Source organism: Gobio gobio (genome assembly GCF_949357685.1).
Source record: "Gobio gobio genome assembly, chromosome: 12".
NCBI lineage: Eukaryota > Metazoa > Chordata > Actinopteri > Cypriniformes > Gobionidae > Gobio > Gobio gobio.
In genome coordinates, this window is record NC_137105.1 from 21,322,262 (window position 1) to 21,344,831 (window position 22,570).

Consider the following 22,570-nt stretch of genomic DNA (forward strand, 5'->3'; position numbering starts at 1 on the left):
TATATATATATATATATATATATATATATATATATAAAATGTAATGTTTGTTTCTTCTTGTGAAAGAATGACTAAAGACGCATTAGCTGTCACTATCGTGGTCTTGTGGCTGCTCTGCAATCCGGCGAGGATCAGGGGAAACGGGGGATTTCAAGGCGCCATTCCTCACCCAAATAAATACAGCCCAAACCAGTCGGAACAGTCACCGCAGACACCGCAGGCTAGTTCTGTGGGAACGGGACCGCCTTCAGCCGGGGACGAGGTGCTGGACTCCAGCCAGGAGGCTTTACACGTAACGGAGCGCCGTTATCTCAAACTTGACTGGTGTAAAACGCAGCCGCTGAAACTGATGATTTACGAGGACGGGTGCCAGCCGCGCACCATCATCAATCGCTTCTGTTACGGACAGTGCAACTCATTCTACATACCTCGACACGTTTATCAAGAGGATAGCGCGTTTCAGTCGTGCTCCGTGTGTAAACCAAAGAGTTTCACGACTGTCACTTACACGCTCCTCTGTCCCGGGCAGATCCCCAGCACCAAGAAGAAGCGCGTGCGCCGCGTGAAACAGTGCCGCTGTACTTCTGTCGACTTGGATTAAACTTGTTGACGTCATTGTTGTAGACAATTTATGCGTGTGTTTGTCTGAAAGTCATCTAAATGTGGCCTTTATATTGTGAAGAAACACAATTGATGCAATTAAAAGTAATATTAAACAAGTTGCATAAGTTATAATAGGCTACTATAAAAAAGATTGACATATTAAAAATATGCTTATTATTTTCCACTGTGTGGATCAATGTAGATACCATTGTAATGTAGATACATTTGGATGTAAATAAGTAAATTTGTAAAAAGAAAAAAATCCGGGTCTTCATACAACATTGTAATGTCAAATGAATAAGATGCCACAGTTACAACCGTCTTGATCACTTTGAATTCCATGTCTGACGTGAAACAAAAAATTTGACTACAATTTAAATGGATGGACAATTACGTTTTTATAACAATGAAAACTTTTTACAGTGATTGCAAAATGAACAATATTACTGTTATTAAATAGCAATGAGATGTGATAAAGCAACATAACTGTCGTCAATAAAAAACGTGTGATGTTGATCAAAATAAAACTGATAAGGATAGTTTAAAGTTATATTATTTTACATGTACATTATCTCTGTTTTGTAACATTGATTAATGATTTAATGATGATGTTATGATTTAATATGAAAATAAAAAGTTACAGAACTTTGTTACTCAATCCACGAAATAAAGTTAGTGCTTTTGCCAAGTCAGATATCGAGATTGCTGTTTTCAACATGTTTGAACACTCACCCGCAGTTTCACAGACAAGGCTTAAGACTAGTTCCAGACTAAAATGCACGTTTGAGCTGTTTTAACTGAAAGCAACTTGCACTGGCATCTCTTAAAATACCATTGTTTTGTCTCAAGATGCACACCAGTAATGTTTTTTTCTAAAAGCTACTTAAATGTCCTAATTGAACTAAGGTCTAACCCTGGCTTAATCTAAGCCCTGTCTGTGAAACCAGGCTTTAATTGTTTAGACTTGTGAAGATCCCAGAGCAGATTGAGTAAACTTGTAATATCTTAAATGTTTCTCAATTTGAACAGCATTCATTCATATCTAAACCATAGTTAAAGGGATCTTTGGATCATAAATGTGCAAGTGAGTGAGTTGTTGGGCTACACACAGGATGCACTAATCTGACAGACAGGCTGTCAGCCTGTACAGTAACATGCAGTCCGGGGAAAAAGTGTCTCACAAGCAGGTGAATTCTGACCCTACCAACAATGCAAGTGCCTGGGTCTTGAAATCTGGTCCTCTTTGGTAATGGCAGAGAGAGTTAGCTGGTGCTCAGACTTGCTTCTTTCAGACGCAGTCTCTCTTTCTGTCATAAAAAACATACAGAAACATACATCATTTTGTCTTATTCAGACATGCTTGCATTATTCAAAATCTGGTTCATAAAAGAACAATAGCTACTAGTGTTTGCTTATCTATCTGCCACCCACACTTCAGCAAAGATGACGGCAGACGCTTACCAGTCCATTCGCATTGACCCTTCTGGTCTCAATCTTTTTCTCTGCTGTCATGTTGCGCACTGATTGTTGGACCTCTTTGATTCTGAAGTTTAAAAAAAAGCAGATTGATTGCATTTTACTTATCTGTAATGTTTAAATTCCAGCAGCTTTTAATGCTGAAATTCAATAAAAACAATTGTAAGTGACAACATTACACTTAACTTGGTTATCACATGGTGTGGTTGGTTAAAGCAGTTTTAAAGCAGAATGCTTTAAACATGATAGAACATGATAGACTCAAAATGCTGTTAATTTCTCACCTCTGTTTGGAAATGACCTTGTTCTCTCTCTTCCATCTGATCTTGAAGTCATTGCAAAATTCAAACCAAAGTGTGAAAACATGGCTTGGCACAATCTCTTGCTCCCCGGAACGTGACTTCAGCCCAAAATAGTCCACTAGGTAAGAGAAGCTGAGGAAGAAAAGACATGAAGCAAAGTTGGAGATAATAAGGTACCAGAAAGGAACCAGGCTTTTCAGGATGACCATAATTGTAAATGAACGTAACTAAATGTCAAAAATGTTTATGAAGTTTACATGGCCCCACTTTATATTAGGTGGCCTTAAGTACTATGCACGTACATCATAAAATAAGTACAATGTACTTACTGTGTTCAAATTGTATTGCAAAACACTTTTGCTGATATTGAGGTGGGATATGGGTAGGGTTAGGGACAGGTGTGGTGGTATGGGTAAGTTTAAGGGTAGGGTTACGTGTAAGGGAAGGGTCAACTGTGTAATTACAAATGTTACTACAGAAATGAATTACAGATGTAATTACATGCAGCCAGGTATTTTTTTAAATGTAAGTACAATGTAAAAACATGTATGTACACAATAAGTGCATTGTATCAAATGATTAATTCAAATGTTAGTACATAGTAGTTAAGGCCACCTAATATAAAGGCACCCGTTTATTTTTTTTTGTAATATTTTCATCAAGAGTGATGTGCCTGTACCTTTTACGCGCCGATATCACTTGGTGGTCTACAGCAATTAGCTCTTTTTGCGCTGTAAAATGAAAAGAAACATTTGAAATTGTATCATAATTAGTACCACATTTTTCTCCTGCAAATGGTTCCAATATTGAAAGCCAAAATATCTTCCATTACTACAGGATCTTAATTTTGCCTCTTTAGCAGCCATATCCCATGTAACAACACTAGTTTTACTTAGGTTTCCATTCAGTTATGAAAACATTTTTGTTTATGCGAACATTAAGGGAACACTGCATTTTATCATTTTGCAAACATTACACTACGCTTTTTGAAAGTGTTAATTACATTGCTGTCTATGGAGGGGTCAGAGAGCTGTTGGATTTCATCAAAAATAATCTTAATTTTTGTTCCGAAGATGAACGACTGTTTTACAAAGGTTGAGTAATTAATGACAGATTTCAATTTTTGGGTGAACTAACCCTTTAAGTTCTCAGAATGTTCCCTGTTAGCTGGGATTGCACTGCTTTGGGACCATGATGTTACTGGTAGCATGACTGACAAATTCCTAGCCTTTCTACCAGGGCCTCAAAGACAATGTTGAAACTGATGTTCCTCCTTTACTAAGAAGTCTCCTTCATTGCCAAAGTCTCTCTGATTCCTATCTCTGCGTCTGTTTTCTGAACCTGACCAGCTATCTTGTACAGGTAGGCAGTCACAGACACTTATCAGGTCCCCAAAAGGGCATACGGCAGATCTTCATAACTGCAGGATGTGTGCTGTCTTATCTGTTTAGCGGAGACAATCAAATAACTGTAGTAGGAACTGTAGTGCTTTGTTTTAAACTGGCTGCTATATACATAAACTACGAACAGAATAAATCTTATTTGTCTAGTTCACTATAGCTAGCGTCTCATCCATCTGTCCTGAAATAAAAGATGACCAGTTTGTATCTTCATATATCTGCCTTTATGATCTGCAAAACAAAACAATCCTGTAGAATCTAAGCAAACATTTGTACTCTCTCCATCAATCTTTTAGAGAGGCAGGTCGTCTCAGAGACCAACTAGACTTTATATCTGAAGTTAGACGACAGGGATTGGCTGAATACAGATCCTCTTCTAAAAGGTACTGTGGGCTAATCTCATGCATCATAGCATAGCTCACCATTGGCAATGAAAAAGTCCATTTTCTCCTTGAAGGGGTGTATGTGCTCCTGAGATGAGTTGGTACACACGGTTACAACATCCTTTTCACAAACTGTACGAGACAAAAAGAATAACACTGGGTTAGAGTAAAGTCCCCGACCAGGTCCAATTTTCAGAAGCCAGTCATTGTAAAAAGTTTACACTAACTTTAACGCAACATTTTATCCAAAAATAAACAGTCTTTTTTTCTGTTAGACCACCATGAGCACTTGCTTTTTATTCCAATAACCTAGATCTTGAAAAATAAATGCCACAATAGAGCTAGTAGAATTTCTAAGTTATGTTCTTTGCAGATCCCCTCTTTCTAACGTGATTTATAATCAAATTATTACATAAATGGCAATTACCTGGCATTGTTTTAGAAAACATCAGCATCTGGTATAGAAGCAAAGAAGAAGCACACAAATGCAAATATAGTGAAATTCTTTCTAATCACATTACTAATAAGCTTGTATAATAATATGTAAACAGCATGTTATTTTACAAGTAGATAATGTTGATTAAGATGATAAAGATAAGCGATTTGAAAAATATTGTTGATAAAGATAAGTGATTTGGGCATTATTGGTGACACTAATTAAAAAAAAAATCTAAATAAATAATAATACAAACTTAAATATATACTACTATTCAAAAGTCTGGGGTCAGTAATATTTCTTGTGAAAAGGAAACAGTACTTTTTAAATTGATTAAAATGATTAAACGGTCACAGTAAAGACATTTATGATGTTACAAAAGATTTCTCTTTCAAATAAATGCTGTTATTTTAAATTTTCTATTCACTAAATAATCTTGAAAAAAATATATAAGTTTCTACAAAAATATTAACCAGCACAACTGTTTTCAACATTGATAATAATAAGCAGCAAATCAGCTTATTAGAATGATTTCTGAAGGATCATGTGACACTGAAGACTGGCATAATGATGCTGAAATTCGGCTTTGCCATCACAGGAATAAATTAAATTTTAAATAGAAAACAGTTATTTTAAATTGTAATAATATCTCACAATATTACTGTTTTTATTGTATTTTTGATTAAATAAATCCAGCTTTGGAGAGCATAAGAGACTTCTTTCAAAACAATATTTAAAAATATAATTGGTGAAACTAATATATTTTTTTAACTTAATATAATGTTCTAAATATAATGTATGTGGCCATGTTTGTCACTACGCTCACATTCACCCACTGTTTTTTTACCTGGGGCCGTATTCACAAAACATTTTATCTCATCACTCATATCTCACTACTAAGAGTTCTCCTAAATAGCAGCACAAGTTCTTAGGTAAGGCTGCTGAGAACAACTTTTTACTAAGGAATAGAGAGAAGTCTTTAGTTAAGAGAAAGGGTAGGGTTGACCTTGTTGCCATGGATGACGTCAACACGCTTATTAACTATGCCCACAGTGATTGGCTGATGGAGAAGGGGTCTCTGTCAGTGACTGAATCATAGAAATATTGTAGAACTGTAACGTACTGCTCTGAGACAGAAGGTAGAAGATCCAAATGCAGCTTTATTAAAGGGTAATCCACACTCGTAGTCAACAAACAGGCAAGAGGTCATAACAGGTAATCAGTCCAATACAGCAAACAAGACAGGAGAGACAGGCAAACAGGTAATCCACGGAACAGGCACGAAATCCAAAACCAGAGAAATGACCAGAAATGCAGTTTACAACAAACAAGACTTCGCAGTGAATGACAGAGTGAACATGGTTTATATAGGCTGGGGTAATGGGGTAATGAGGTGATGAGACACAGGTGCAAACAATGAGTGAAGATGAGTCCGGGCACAGGATTATGGGTAATGTAGTTTGTGATGGAGTGACAGTCCGGGGTGGAGTGCCCTCAGGTGGTAATCAGGGGCACTCTCACTGGTGATTGTGACAAGAACAAGGTATCATGTTGCCATATTCAAATCAAGGTTTTAAAATAAAAACTCTAATTGTCAGCCTCTTACATGTCTGCATCTCGAGAGATTGCAGAATTCAAGTGACCAATTATGTTTTAATAAGTTCGGGAGGAGTCAGTTCAAATCAATCAGCTCGAGTGGATCGAGGCACATATATATATTTACCTAGTTCTGGCATGAAATTCAAGATGACGCAGGCCTGAACTCATTTGGTAGCGATCACATCATACATATATGTGAATAGGGGAGAGCGAGGCACAACCTAAAGCTTTTTGACTTTCTCAGTTTGTGTAAATCCACTTGGGGTTCAGAGTATTTATTTTTTCCCACATTAATTGCACACGTGTCTAGTACAATTATGTGGTTTTGTTTCATTAATACAGTGTATACTTTTTTCTTGATTTACCCCGAAAGAATGGAAGTGAAATGTGACAACATGCCCCGCAGGTGGGGTACATTGTAACATGTTGTGGGGCAAAATGTAACATGACCAAATAACAGCTTAAAATGTTACCTGATATTATCAAAAAAATATACAAGACAAACTAAAATATTTTGTCAACAAAATACAATTACTAACTTTTTAAAATAAAATAAGGGCATTTTTTAATCATTACAAATATAAGCATTTTTGAGTTTGACTACAAATACATCGATAAATACAGCTATACAGCATAGTTCAAAACATAATAATAATTAATCCTTTCTGAACATTCACTCTCAGTCATTATTCACCCTTTTCTCATGGTTTCTCAAAAGAATTCATAAAAGTATAGAATATAATGGCATATTTCTAATAGGGGCTCATTGTAACGCAGTGTTACAACACACCCCATCTGCCCAACTGGGATTTAAATCGCGGCTCGTGTCTTCTGGTGGTTAGATCAGCATTAAAAAACGATCTCAACTGTTAAATAACAGATATAAGATTAAAATAATATCGGATTTGTCTTATTTTAAATCAACACAAAAAACAGAGATGAAAACTAAACTTAAGTAAGAAACTTACTTTTGCTATGGTTAAATACATGTTCAGTAATATCTTCCAGAGATTTTTTAATTTTGGATAATGTTGCATAAAATAATGTTGATATGGCAACTAGTAAATACACTAAGTTTCGTCATTCTGGCATGTGTGGAAAGGGTTAAAACGTGTGTTACAACTAACCCCGCATTAGGTTGTGCCCTGCGCTCCCCTACATAGCACAGATGATTGGTTGCTGTTGCATCAGAGGACAATGAGCTGTGGCTCAAAATTCAAACAAATACCGGTAGTGTTGCTGTTAGCAGTCAGCAGTGCGCTTTCAGAAACCCTTCACCTTCCCCAGCTCCACCTGTATAGATCTGCTACCGGGTTATTTCATGTATATTACATGTGCAGCAGCAGCAGCTGCACATACATACAGTCGACTCACCTAGTTACCTCAAAAGTTTTTTGCACCCAACCGCCATGCCGGCGACTCACTCTCGGCTGGTTCCAATTCCCAGCCGGGGATATAGGGGAGTACTCTGGGTTTGGGCTAAATTCCAAGCTTGGAGCCTCCCCTCGGACAGTACACCAAATACATTTATTTTACTCGTTTACTCTATTCGATCATTTGTAAGTGGAAACTTGTTACAGGCAAGAAGACATTATTTTCTTATTTATTCATTAAATATTTATTTTATTATGATAGGACAGTGAGTAGACAGGAAGCGAAGTGAGAGGGAGAAAGGGGGGAAGGGATCGGGAAAGGTCCACAAGCCGGAACTTGAAGTCGTGTCAGCTGAGCTGCCCACAAAGGCTATCAGCGCAGACGATGGGACATCATTTTCAACTTGACCGCGATGCTTTATTCTCCATCATTTAATGCATATTGCCTTTACATTAATGAACCTTTATGTTATGTCATCACAGATTAACGTCTATAAATCTAAATATTTAGTGCATTTATAAGGGGAGAAGGCTCAGCACCAAGGCTCTATCACCTATTGCCCCATTGGTGTAGGCCTACAGCAAAAGCCAGCAACAGCCATTTTAGGATTATTTATGATTTGGTCTTAGTGACTTAGGAGTCCTCTTGACTACCCCTAACTTTTCACAGATTTTAGGCCCCAAGAATCCAACAATCATTCACAATTTCAGCTTAAATTGGTTTTGTCAAGTCATTTAAAACAACAGCTACTGCAGTCAGAGCCATTAGCACATCACTGATTACTTGCACATGGGATGAAAGCACATTTTTGCTGATGAAGCAAATGCTATCAGTGCAGTGAATTATGTCAATTACAATAAACATATGGTTACAGTAAATTGATTTTGATTATGAATGGTTGGGGGAATTTCCAAAGTCTAAAAACAAGCTGAGCGTCAGCCTTCTATGTTGGATATTGTTGAAAGTTACTACTGCCCCTACAATGAAAGTCAATGGGGTCCAAAACAGCACTGGACCCCAATTAATTTCATTGTATGACTCAAAATATCTTCTTTTGTGTTCCACAGAAGAAACAAAATCATACAGGTTTGAAATTTTATGAGGGTGAATAAATTATGTTTCTTCATTTTTAGGGAAAACATCTCTTTTTGCACTTGTTCTTAACCTACAGCCTCTAGGCAATGAACGAGAAAACACCATAGAGCTCCACCTGTGACAGAGTCAGAGGTTATCAAATGTCTTTTTTTCTGAGTAAGATCTGTTTTGATGCACCTCTGATCACATCCTCAGATAGTCACTGTACCACCCGTGGACCTACACAGCACTGTTTGTTCAACGTCCAATCAGAGGATCAGAGGAGCCAGTCTCCTGCACCAGTCATAATACACCCTGATGGGAACCCCGGACTGTTGGATATGCTCCATCTGCATCTCACCCCGGATAAGGCTACACATACTACCGTTTTCATTGAGCATTTGTATAAACTGTGAACACAGCTGGAAATGAAGAAGCAGTTGGGAATCTTTTCCACAGCATTTTCATGTGGAATTAAAATAGCAATTAATTATAGTTTAGATCCACATATATTGTGTCCACCAAGGTGGCTCACAGCTACATTCAGGTTTTCTCAACTGTGCACTTCGGTGAGCCAAACCACTGCCACAATGATCTCAAAGAGATCAAAAAGATGTCTCGGATGAAGCCAGATGAATCAGCTGTGGAGACTCAAAGCGTTAGATGTGCTTCACAATGTTGTCATAATTGTCTCTGGAAAATAAAATCACAGGGACATTCCCTTTTTGTGTAGGCACACAGTGACTAATTTGATTAGTGCAGCACTTTCTTGCTCCGCAAAATTACATCGCAGACAAATGCGGTCACCTTGAGCAGCCAAAACCTCAGCGGGGCTGTAAGTAATTCGAAAAAAAAAAAATATTTCTAACAAACACAGCATAAAAAACAAAGACATGATTCTCTCTCAGTCATGAGGGGAGTTCAAACAGCAGGACAAAAAAGGGAGAGCGCGATGGGCCAGATTTGGCAGTCTCTCCGTCGCCCGATAAGAAAGGCTTGTTGAGAGGTAAAGAAAAGAATCTCTGACACAAATCTGCGGGGCCACACTGAACACGGACTGATACAGTGTAGCAGGAGAATGGCAGTGCATCTCTGCACAGATAAAGCCCATCCCGCCAGCGATAAGCTGCTCTTCTCTCAGATTACATAAGCGCCAAAGCACTGTAGCCTTTGGCCCCACTGACGGAGCTAAAGAATCACACAATGCCAGAGCATCTGATGGGCAGGATTAAAGTCATATCTAAAAGGCGCCATGGCAAAATCATTCAGACTCCACTTCGTCTCTGCATCTGTGCGTGCACATACTGTATATACATAGGCAAACATGTCTGTATATTCCACCTGATCTAATGTGGTTTAATAATGAGTTGTTGCTAACAGATGCTGTAAAGTCCAAAGGATTCAGCTGGAGCCATCATCCATGTTGAAGGATTGCAGCCATCCGTCCACCCAAACACATGTAATCTAGCTTCTTTTGATGCTATAGTAAATCAGTGGCATGCTAAAATAGTTTCTGAAGACCTTGAGAGTGTTTTTGGTCATTCTTACCCATCAAGCCTCTGCTCATCATCCGGAGATCCTTTGAGAGGTCATCAAACTTTACTTGAGAGGAAAGGAAAACATCTTGAGGTTCAGGCAAAGGAAAGATGCTCTTTTCTGTACCAGCATTCTGGAGAGAGATTGAAGGGTCAGTGAAATATTTGAGTATCTACGGTCAAGAAAAACTTAAAGATCTTGATTAAAACACATGTTCTTAGAAATATTTGTGGTTGGTAATTTTTTTATTAAAAATGTTTTTGAAAGAAGTCTCAGAAACACTCTATTTTAAGGTGTCATTTAAGTACTGAGTAATAATAATTAACCACATGTACTTACTATAGGATTAGGAACAGGGGTTTGTTTTAGGGTTAGTTGCATGTATAATTATGCATAATTTATAGCTATTACTACTTGTGTAACAAAGACACTAAAATAAAGTGTTATCGAAGTTTTGTATGCTCCCCAAGGCTGCATTTATTTGATCAAAAATACAGTGAAAAGAGCAATATTGTCAATGATTATTATAATTTTAAATATTTGTTTTCTAATTTTTATAAACATTTTAAAATGTAATTTATTCCTGTGATTTTTTTCGGCAGACATTACGCCAGTCTTCAATGTCAAGACTGGCGATTATAATGTTTTGTAACATTATAAATGTCTTTACAAGAATTTTATACCATGTGAAGCAATTTGTTTTCATTATGATTGACATTTTTTAGTTTATGCCACCTATCAAAACGAATTTTAATCCAGAAATTAAAAACCTGTTCATCATAGAAGAGGTTTATTGAAGTCATATAAATTGCATTTGTCATGTATTACTCACTCAATAAATTAATAGATAGGATGAAAAATGAGTCCCGTCACTGACTCTGAAAACAATGTGAACTGATGAATATCTGCTGTGTGCATATAAAAGAAAATTGCATGTGAAAGATTACGTTCATTCTTTACCTCATCAAAGTGGCGCAGATAGTAGGAAACAATGTAGTCCAACAGACTAATGGGATTTTCCTGTAGATTTATAGAGAATTAAGTCAAATTAAGTCGTTCTGTACAAACTGCTAGCAAACAAAAAGCACAAATCAGTTTGAGGTTCTATCAAACACCATAGTGTGTAAGGCTATAGTGTCTTCTTTACAGTGCCAAACATGGGCTCATGACATGGATAAAATCTTTACCCTGCTCTTGACATCTTTAAGTTTAGGAAGAATCTCAAGCCCAAAGCCGTCGGCCTGTCCTCGAGCTCTGCTCCCTCCATTCATGTAGTTTCCCAGAGCAAGCACCAATCCCATCACCTCCTTCACACTATCTTTCTCCAACAGATACTAAAACACAAAAGACGCATCAACATTTATTTGTGCATTCATCACATGGAGATGTTATAGATGTTGAAGACAAAGCAAGCACTTAGACCTCACTTGAATAAACCGCAGCTGCCTGAAGGGCTGTTTTTGCTCTTAAGAATGCCAGCGTCGATACTTTATCAAAAGTTTGATAATATCTGAGGTCTGACCCCTTTGAAAGTGCCTTTGTACCTTGCAGACGTGGAGAATAATCTCGGTCTTGCGCTGTATGGAGGCAACGGCGTCAGTGAACTTCGACTGAAAAATTAAACAGTGAACTCGACTGGAGAACTCAGGGATCTGGGAGAGTTCATACAGGAACCTGTCAAGGAAAAGCAATGAACATCTGTCAACCTAAAGTGTGTAGTGTTGAAAACACTACTTTTTCTTCGTTTGTCCTCAAATGAAGGAGCCTTAGAAAAGTATACACTGCAAAGAGCATATAGAAAGTGCCTTTGTAAGTGACAATTGATGTATCACTAGTCGCTAGTTGCAAGAAAAAGTGAGTTATCTGGTGTGTTTCTGGAATATCTCACTGTTCAGGCTTGTCCAGTAGTTTGACCTGCTCCTCGTCTGAGGTTTTATAGTGTTTCTTAATCTTCTCTAACTCCTCAGGCTGAGCTCTCTGGGAGAAACAGAACAGACGCATTCATATGAAAACTGACCAATGATACACACATAAACTTATGAAACCACACAGGAACTATCCATTATTTAGTTATGCTGGAACTGGAACTAGAGACAAAAAGGTGATACAGAATCTGCAGACTTTTTGTGCATTTTCTGAAGTGATTTGGGGAAGAAATGTGTGTAGAATTAACTTAAATACAGTAAAATAAATCGTATTGGTCTCTGAAACTATCATCAGAAATATTTAAAGGAAATAATCACATTCCTTGATTACAACTAAATTAATTTGCACTTACCTCTATGTTGCAGTGAGACCCTTACAATGGAAGTTAATGGGACCAATCCATAAACATTAAAATACTCACTATTTCAATATAATAATGTACCGTGATTTTATTGTGGAAAAAACTTTTTGGTTACACTTTATTTTACAGTATTTGTACTTACAGTGTACTTACCCAAATAAGTACTGGTAATACAAGGTAACTATATGGGTTAAGGTTAGGTTAAGGGGTAGGTTCCGGGTTAGTACCTAGTTATAACCCAGTTATTATAATAAGTACATAGTAAGTACATGCGGAACAGGACTGTAAAATAAACTTTTTCTGTGTAGTTCCATCAGTTATACAACTTTGTCGCTGTGACAAATAAAAATAAACCCAAAAAACAACAAAATTATGATTTAAATAGCTTTAGAGCTCACATGATACAGTAGTTTAATAGAAAAATGAATGTAAGTGCTTTCATACAATTATAATATCCACATTTCTTACTCTAAAAATTGGCCTCATTCACTTCCATTGTAAGTAACCTCCATCTTTACTATTTAAAAATAAGAAAATGTGCAGTTACGTGAACTTAGTGAATGCAAATGCACTGTTTTGGTGGCTGGGATTTAGTGTGGGCCTGTACATAAGTAAGTTTCCAATGTGGCAGAATACTTACATTTTCATACAGGGCTTCAATAGCATCCAAGTCAACCACAGAATTGTCCAGATTCAAAACAGCTGTGTAATGAAGAAGTATTAGTGTCTAGACAAGAAGACTGATTAGTTATTGGACATATGTGTGTCATGCATGTGATATAACCGTAAAAGTCTAAATTATGTATTTAAGAGCTTTTTTCCCCTGTGAGAATTCACTGCTCAATTTACTAAAATCATCAAAAACTTCTGCCTGTCTGACTCTGTTAAGGCAAGCTGTGATGAATTCAAGATTGAAAAGTATATGTTTCTTAAGTCGGGCTGATATACATGTGAAAGAATATTTCTAGTGGTAAACCACAAGACAAGTTTATTTAACAAACATACAGCCAATTTATCCTTGATAAGAGCTGGAGCCAATCACATTGTTGCAAGATATGTCTCTATATATACAGAATTATTTCAATATCATGTCTTAGCTTGACTTTCGGTAACCAGACCACACAAATATGTATCATTTTAACATGTCTGTTTATTATTAGTGGAGGCAAAATTAGTCTGGACAGAATGAAACGACACTCCTCTGAGCTGGTGGTTGAGTATTTCTCAGTATATATGAGGCTGTTCAGTGTGGTTTACCTTGCTGGATGTCCTTCATATCCAGGTGGAGACTTGAGATTAAGATGCCCACAGCCTGAGAGCGCTTGCCATCCAGCAATTTAATGACCTAAAAAAAGTCCACATTCACAAGACAACCCACACTTATGAATGACATTGATCATAAGATAAGTGCCTTCTGCTTACACTACCATATGAATACAATGTCCTAAGGACTCATGCTTGTATTATGCAAAAGTGGAACGAATAAATAACAAAAGAACCTTTGGGAAATTCCAAACCTCCATTATAAAATCTGCCAGCCAAAGGTAACAATGGCATGATTACATTTCATAAACAGGTACATTTATTTCAAATTATCCTCATTTCCTATATAATTATATCAATTTCAAAGGCAATTGTAGAGGCATTTGTGGGATCCTGATATTACGCAAAAGCATTTTTATCAAATGAATGGATTTTCTACAAAGTGACAGCACCTGACAAATGATAAGTAATTAACATAGGTGAATGGATGAATGCATCAGTTGTGCTAGTGTTCCAGTCATATAATGTATATATAATTCAGAAGTGTTGAAAACTGCTCCACCTAGTGGACACTTCTCAAATCTGAACTTTCTAATCTCACTGAACAATGATTAACATTATAAAATGCGACTTACAGATGTTTTTTTATATTATTATCTGAATCAAACCCACAACCTTGCATTTGAGATTTTATATATATATAAAAATATAAGTTAAAAAAAAAGTATGCTATATAACACTAAAAGTGGTTCTTGGCTCGTAATCATAGGGGAACCACTTTTGGTGCTATATAGCACCATTATCTTTAAAGGTGCTCTACTACAGCACCTTTGTTCAATGGTGCTATGTAGAACCCATAAGAGGTGCCATATACAGCATTTTATTTCTTCAACAAAAATGGTGCTAAACAGCACCAACAGTGGTTCTTTGGCTCATAAAGAACCTTTAAAGAGGCTTAACAGGTTCTTTGTATGGCAGTCATCCCAAAGAACCGCTGAAGAACCACTGAAGCACCAAGATTTGGTGCTATACATACTTTTATACATGCTATACCTACTTTTCTACTTTTAAGCACCATTTACATTCCTATACTTACTTTCCTATTAGGTTTCATTTGTTAACATTAGTTAATGTATTAACTAACATGAACTAATCATAAGCAATACATCTGTTACTGTACAGTAATCTTTGTTATTGTCAGTTAATAAAAATGTTAGTTCATGTTCATGTTAGTTAATTAAGGTTAATAAATACAACTTTTTAACAATGTATTAGTAAATGTAGAAATTAACATGAACAAACATTAATAAAAGCTGTAGAAGTGCAGTTTATTATTAGTTAATGTTAACTAATGTAGTTAACTAATGTTAACTAATGAAACCTTATTGTAAATGTTACCATAAAGGCAAAACAAAAAACACGTATAAAATGAATGGGGCTGCCATTCAGAATAAGATCTTTTCAATGTCATATAATTTTTCTCATCTTCAGGGAACAGTGGTACCTTCCTGGCTTTGGTTTTCTTCTCATAGGCTTCGGATAGGGGCTTTCTTTTGGTGGGCGATGTGGCTTTAGCAAACAGTTCTGCAAATTCATTGGTGTTTATTATCTGTGGCTCTTCCAGGGAGCTCCATAGCATATCGTTCCTAAAAAAAGACGCAGAGAGATGGGGTGAGATTTAATTTTTTCAAATATTTGGCATTTTCAACAGTTTCTGCTCAGTCTAAGGCTTATTGAGATTGAATCTTTACACTTCAAAGTCCACCAACCAAAGCATTTTCTAATACTGGCATCTGTAAAAACCACATGTTACAAGAGTTACGTGAGTTATTTACTGTTGCTGAGCAACGCTAAAAGCAGGAAAAGGAAAATCAACAGGAGTAATCTGACTTGCTAAATTTTTCTCCCATAAAAATAATTAAGGAGCCAGGACGACGGCGCACAGCTAAGCTTGACTGGGTTCGGCTTTGGCTTGACAAAATGCTCACGAAGAGAGCAGAAAGCTTTCATGAGGAGTCAAATAACATTGCAAAAGCACAGAGGTGGCCGGGGAGCCGAATCCCACAGAAATCCACACCGCCACTAGAGGTCCTGGAAAGACTGCCGCTCAGCCTGTGGCTGGCCCCGCATGCAGACAAATGTCTGCAGTGGTCGGTCTTAAACTTCCCAAGAGGTCTGACGAGGGAGAGTTGAAAATGTCAGAGTCACTTGTGGATATTGCGTGTTTTAGGAATCTTTTGATTGAGGAACAATGGAAATGTTGTTTATATGGCAGGGTGAATGCAGGTAGAGTGAGATGTTTCTTTTTTAGTTTAAAGTACTTTTTAAAATAATTTAATTGTTCAGGGTTTTTGTTATTCAAAACTATCTATAACTGAAATAAAAAAAATAAAATAAATAAATAAATAGAAATATATAAAAAAGATCAAAATAAAAAATGTCAAAAGCACATAACAAAAGTACACAACTTAAAATGAAGACTCAAAATAAAAAAATTAAAAAAGTTGATTTATATAGCACATTTCATACACAGTGGCAATTCAAAGGGATTTACACAGAAATGGAATTCAACTATTCATAAGAGAATAAAATAAAAACAAATATATATAATATAATATAACCTGAATCACCCCTGCAGTGGAAGAAAAATGGAGAGTCAGGTTTGCGATTTTACTATTTATATTTGTCAGGTAACTGTGCGTTTAAACCATGAAGACAAATCTATTTGGAATCACCAGGGCTATAGAAACATATCACCCTCGCATCAGAGGGATTTCGGTTTAAAAATATTTAAACAGTACCCTTGCAGACAAATCTTCCTGGCCTAACTCCAGGGCTAACTTTAAAAATATTTGTCAGGTAACTGTGCATTTAAACAGTACCCTTGCAGACAATTCTTCCTGGAACCACCAAGGCTATACAGATCTATCCGTCAGAGAAGATCTAAACAGATCGTCATTATACTAAATCATGAGCAGCGATGAATTATCAGATGTGTCCTGTTTTATTCAGCCACTATAACTTTATATGAACAAGAAAATTCATTTAAAAATCTACTTTAAATACTTATCTGATATTTTAAAAGACTTTTTGACCTTGACACACAATCATGAGGGGCCTTCTATTAAAAAAACGGCACTGTTTTATTTTTTCATGGGTTTTTTGTCACACACAGTGATTCTACAGTGAAGCAGGTATGTTAAAATATTATTTCCTTTTTTATTATTGAGTTTTTTTTCCCGATTATTTTCTTGTTATGGAGTTCTCTTTCTTCATTATAAGCATTGAAGAAAGGTAGGTCCCCATAAAAATAACTCAATTATTTAGTTAATTTTAGTTTAAATTTAGTTATTCAGTTAATTTTTAAATTAACAATTAAAAAAAGATAAAAGTTAACAAATGAGTATCATGTCATTGCCCTGTCTCAATTAAAATATGATTTCCTGTTATCTTGAACAAGAGTTACCTGCTATCTTGAATCTGTATTCGTGTCCAGTACAGCGACTTCATTGGACAGACTGGCTCCACCGAAGGTTTACGAGGAGGATTGTCTGCTGCTTTACCACCAAATCCAAGAGAGGGATTAGAGATAGAGTGGAGGATGGGTGGTGGTGGTGGTGGAAAACCATATCCTGTCATGGGTGGAGGTGGCGGAGGAGGTGGAGGAGGCACACTTCCTGGCTTATTCAGTGGCGGTGCAGGAAGTGGAGGTACATTAGGAGTACAAGGGACAGGTGGAGGAGGAGGAGGAGGAGGAGGAGGTGGTGGTGGAAAACCATATCCTGTCATGGGTGGAGGTGGCGGAGGAGGTGGAGGAGGCACACTTCCTGGCTTATTCAGTGGCGGTGCAGGAAGTGGAGGTACATTAGGAGTACAAGGGACAGGTGGAGGAGGAGGAGGAGGAGGAGGAGGAGGAGGTGGTGGTGGTGGAATCTTGTTGCTATCCATCTGCAACTGAGGCGATACAGGTGGGGCAGCTGGAGGAAGAACTGTCTTTTGTCTGCCAGTAAAGTTTTTTGTTGAGTTGAGGTCAGCATTTTTAGGCTGGGGGTCAATACTCCTGCTTTGCACGTCCTTGGCCTCCTCAGACCTGATAAAGGTCTCTCTGTCTGTCTGAATGCACACAGAGTGGAAGGCCCGTGTTTTGATGATGTCTTCAGTGGACACGGCAACATCTCTGTGATCTCTGTGAAGAGCTTTGTCTTTCTCTCTTTGTAAGCTTGCAACGGTTGCCGCTAGTCTGGACAGATCCTCTTCATTCTTCTGTTGTAACCGGAAGAGCTCAAGTTTGAAGTCGTCCTGTATTAAAGAGTCCGAATACGAATAATTCAGACGAATACAATCGGAGTTATATTAAAAAAATGTCGTTGCTCTTCCAAGCTTTATAATGGTTTCTGTTTTGAAGTCCATAACAGTGCATCTATCCATCATAAAACTGCTCCACACGGCTCCGGGGGGTTAATAAATACCTTCTGAAGCGAATTGATGCGTTTGTGTAAGAAAAATAACCATATTTAAAACTTTACAAACTGCATTCTCTAACTTCCGCTAAGTGTCGTATGCGCGTTCACGAGAGACTCCCGGCCACTCAGTGGTCTCCCGAGCTCCCAGCGACTCAGGGGTCTCCCGAACACTACCACCACCCTGGAGGCTTCCCAGCCAGTCAGGGCCCTGTTCACCAGCCTCTAGGACTCCGGGCTACCCGCCCCCCCACTCCGGTTGGTCTTTCTACGCCGCGAGGACACTCCTACCGGGAGGGGGGAGTAATTTCACATGTTTAGTCTGTCTCTGTTGTGTTTTTGCATGTGTCACATGTTCATTTTCCCGCCACTCCTGTGTTTCTTTGGTTACCCTCGTTAGTCTAGTTCTGTTCAGCTGTGTTTACTTAGTCATCATCTGTTTCACCTGTGCTTCATTTAAACAGTCTTCTGTGTTTGCATTTAAGTTCCTCCCTGTTCATTTATTCTTTGTCAGGTCACCGTTATGTTTTGTAGTGTTGTTTCCTTTTTGCCTGCCTTTTGTTTATTGAGTATTAAATCACGTTTGAATCTGCATCTACTGCGTCTTCTGCCTGTTCCTGAGCACTCATCCATTCCAGATAGTTTGTGAAGTTTTAAATATGGATATTTTTCTTACATAAACACATTGGTTCACTTCAGAAGGCCTTTATTAACCCTGTGGAGCCGTTTATATGGACTTCAAAACAAACAGCCATTCACTGCCATTATAAACCTCGGAAGAACCAGGACATTTTTTTTATATACCTCCGATTGTATTCAACTGAAAGAAGAATGTCATATACACCTAGGATGACTTGAGGGTGAGTAAATCATGGGCTAATTTTCATTTTTGGGTGAACTATCCCTTTAAGTGTGACTACGCATGTTCAATAAGTAGCATACTACAATACATTTGTAAAAGCACTGATTCTGGAAACACACTTTTCCTGAGAGAAGTTTAAAATTCTTGATGCTATTCAGTTGTGAAATACTGTTCTTGAGTTTCTCACCTGTAACTTCTCCACCTCTTCATTACATTCTCTTTTTAGCTGCAGAAGAGCAGCTTGATGCTCTGAGAACATAAAAACAAGGACACCATTAGGGCTAAACATATCACAAAACCCATTGAATAGTGCCAGAAACCCCATAAAATACTCCCCTACTTCATAATATATACAAATGTACTACAGTTAAAACATTTAAGGTCGGTAAAATGTCTTTTAAAGAAGCCTTTTATGCCCTTTTACACCTGTAAAAAAGTACAGTAAAAACAGTAATATTGTGAAATATCACAATTTTAAATAACTGTTTTCTATTTTAATATATATGTAGCATATTCCTGGGATGGCAAAGCTGAATTTTCATCATCATTACTCCAGTCTTCAGTTTCACATGATCTTTCAGAAATCATTATAATATGCTGATTTGTTGATTAAGAAACATTTCTATTGTCGATGTTGAGAACAGTTGTGCTGCTTAATATTTTTGTGGAAAGTAACAGTGATACATTTTTTTCAGGATTCTTTAATGAACAGAAAGTTAAAAAGAAAAGCTTTTATTTGAAATAAAAAATTTTTTTTACATTAAAAATGTCTTTACTGCCATTTAAAAAAGTCTTACTGATCCCAAACTTTTGAATGGTACTATGAAATGAAGAACTGGATATACAATATAGTAGATTTAAATGTTCCAACAGATGGCAGCGGTGGGACTTGTCTAGAGAACCATGGGAAAACTTTTATGTAAGAGAACAAATTTCCTGAAGTATATTTAAGACATGTGACAATAACACTATGTGTGTGTGCTTAGGTGTGTCTAAGGACTCCACACCCTTTAAACCTACAAGATACAGCAATACGGGCATGTAACGGATGGTCAATAAGGTTGATTCTAAAACTACGATATATTTAATCCAAACATTTATGTGACATTGTATCCAAAGTTATTTAATCTGCAGAATTGCCCTTTAGGAACACATTTAGGGTAGAGGTGTATTTGAATTTGTTTGGACAGTGTTGTTTCATTAGATACAAAGGCAAATATTTGAATCATAGCAAACATTTACACTTACAGCTTTTTTCCCCGAATTATACAAATAAGCCCTTACCAGCTTCCGTGTATTTTAGACCAATCTTCTCCTCCTCGTTTTTCTGTTTTGGTGGAGGCCAGACAGTCTGAAGTCGCTTTGGGGTGTGTTCCTCACTCACATCAGCCTAAGACACAAAACAACAACAATTAATGTGCATTGTACTGTTAAAATCGGTTAAATTAAAGGACCTAATTAAAAAAATATATATATATGGATGCAGCATCCCCATGACCCTGCATAGGGATGAATAAATTAATTACACTTTTTTAGGTCTACATAAAGGAATAAACTTTTTGTATTGATATTGAGATCCCACCAATAAATGCAATCATCTGTTCACATCATACTTTAGAATCTGTAGTTTTGTTGTCTACATCTTTGTTGTCTGGTGACTTGCTGGAGTTCCTGTCAAAGAAAGCTCTGAGGACGTCTTTGTCCCGGTTGATCTTCCTCTTTACAGTGTCCAGGTCCATGAGATTTGAAGTGTCCTTCTTGGCAGATTTAACTGTGAAGAAAGCCTTCAATGCATCTAAGGCCGTCTCTGCATTGGTAGATTTGTTTGTTTCCTCAGACTGGGAAATGACCGGCTCCTCTACAGTTGTCTCTGGCTTTTCCGCAGGGTCCTGACCGATTGGAGACAGTGGGGGGCTTGACATGCTCTCTTGCTTTCTCTTCCCTTCCCCCTTGCTGAGGAATTGGGTAAGCTGTTCCAGGAAGTCTCCCTTGACTTCTTTCTTATTAGACTGATCGGTAAAAAGTCCTCGATTGGTAGGGCTTTGGGGCTGCTCTGTAGCTTCTTTTTCCTCCAGTGCTTCTTTCTTGGGGCTGATCAGCTCCGTGAAGAGGGACGCCAGTTGAAGTGGTTTCTCTTTTACTGCAGTGGGGGAGAGTACGGTTTGGTCTTTTGTGGTCTTCTCAGTGGAAGATGAATCTGAATCTAACATGGTGTCTTGTATTATTTCTTCCTCATTCTCTTCATTAATTTCTCCCTCTGTATGCATCTCCACATGGATGACTGATGGCACCGGTTCTGGTTCTGAATTAGTCTTATTATCAAGCTCAGACGAGCTGGAACTGTGTTCTTCAATGTCACAGAGGTCAGAACATTTTAAAATCGCACCTCCAGTCTTAAAATGTCTCATTTGGTTCTCCTGACTTGTGGTAGGTGGATGGACCTCCACAAAATTGCTATCTGAACTTGCGGTGCTTCCATTGCATATAGCTTGACTTCCTGTAGTCTCATCTCTCAGTTGGATCTCTTCAGTATCAACAGACGGTCCCGCAGATAGAGCTTCAACACGTGTAAGGGTGATGACCACAGTTCTGGTGTTCACAGGCGAGTTTGAGGAATGAGCCTTTTTATCAGTGAGACTATGAACTTCACAATGTGCCGTAGATGCCTTGTGGTTAGTCAGAGTTTGTTCATTTACACCAGCGTTGGGTATCCCTGGAACATCTGAAGTGTTTTGAAGATTTCCATTAGACTCTATTTTGCTTTCAGCAGCAGATACTTCCTGGTGATTTTGCACTGAAATGTCATTATGGTTATTTGTGGATGAAATCAAAGACTCTTTATTTAAAAATTCATTCAGATTATTTCTGCTTTGAGTGTCTGTGTCTTTCACAGGTTCTTCCACAGCAAACAGCTCCTCATTGCTGGAGTTATCTAATTCCATAGCAACTGTCTCATTTGCAGATTTGTCATGATTGAGTCTGTCTCCTTCTCTGAAAACAGGTTCTTTATTATCCACAGTACCGATTGCTGGTTCCTCAAGTTGTTTGTCCAGTCTGTTAGCACTGCCACTGGCTGAGACTTTGCTAAGTGATTCAGACGATTTGTCAGCTTGACCATCTGTTAAATCCTGGTCAGTCTGGAGCACTACTGATGTTTTATTGTAATGATCTCTTTGGTGCATAACACTGAGGTCTAAGTTCACTTCCTCGTTTTCTGAAGAAAAAACGATTTCATTAACATTCTGATGCTCAGATCCGTTGACATGGTCCTTTGTCCCGTCTTCCTCTGCATTTGTGTGTAAAATCGTAACAATTAAATCCTCCCCATGTTCATCGAAACCATCTTGCCTTTGAACACCTTTTTGTTGACCATTCACAGCTCCTTCCTCAGTCAAAGAGCAAAAAGAAGTCAAATCTGGACTCTCCTCAGTCAGTGTTTGGAGTTCATGTTTTTCATGGAGAGTAAAAAAGTTTGTTAATTTGTCAAAAAATGTATTGATGGGCTTATTCTCCAT

At 37.6% G+C, this 22,570-nt stretch overlaps 2 protein-coding genes across 2 annotated transcripts; one reads left to right on the forward strand and one right to left on the reverse strand.

Annotated features, from left to right (window-relative positions):
* Positions 1-67: 67 nt before the first annotated feature.
* On the forward strand, positions 68-1,282 carry grem1a (gremlin 1a, DAN family BMP antagonist; the record flags this gene model as incomplete). The annotated part of the gene is made up of 1 exon (XM_079830295.1): positions 68-1,282. One exon carries the CDS (start codon positions 68-70, stop codon positions 599-601), a length of 534 nt encoding a protein of 177 aa, XP_079686421.1. The 3' UTR covers positions 602-1,282.
* fmn1 (formin 1) lies at positions 980-22,570 on the reverse strand (the record flags this gene model as incomplete). Its single annotated transcript, XM_079830751.1, has 17 exons — positions 980-1,910; positions 2,065-2,146; positions 2,364-2,513; positions 3,061-3,112; positions 4,204-4,296; positions 10,196-10,316; positions 11,144-11,203; positions 11,371-11,517; positions 11,728-11,857; positions 12,072-12,160; positions 13,111-13,172; positions 13,728-13,815; positions 15,238-15,379; positions 17,200-18,032; positions 19,243-19,304; positions 20,340-20,445; positions 20,669-22,570. The coding sequence occupies 17 exons, from the start codon at positions 22,568-22,570 to the stop codon at positions 1,866-1,868; spliced, it is 4,164 nt and encodes a 1,387-aa protein (XP_079686877.1). The 3' UTR covers positions 980-1,865.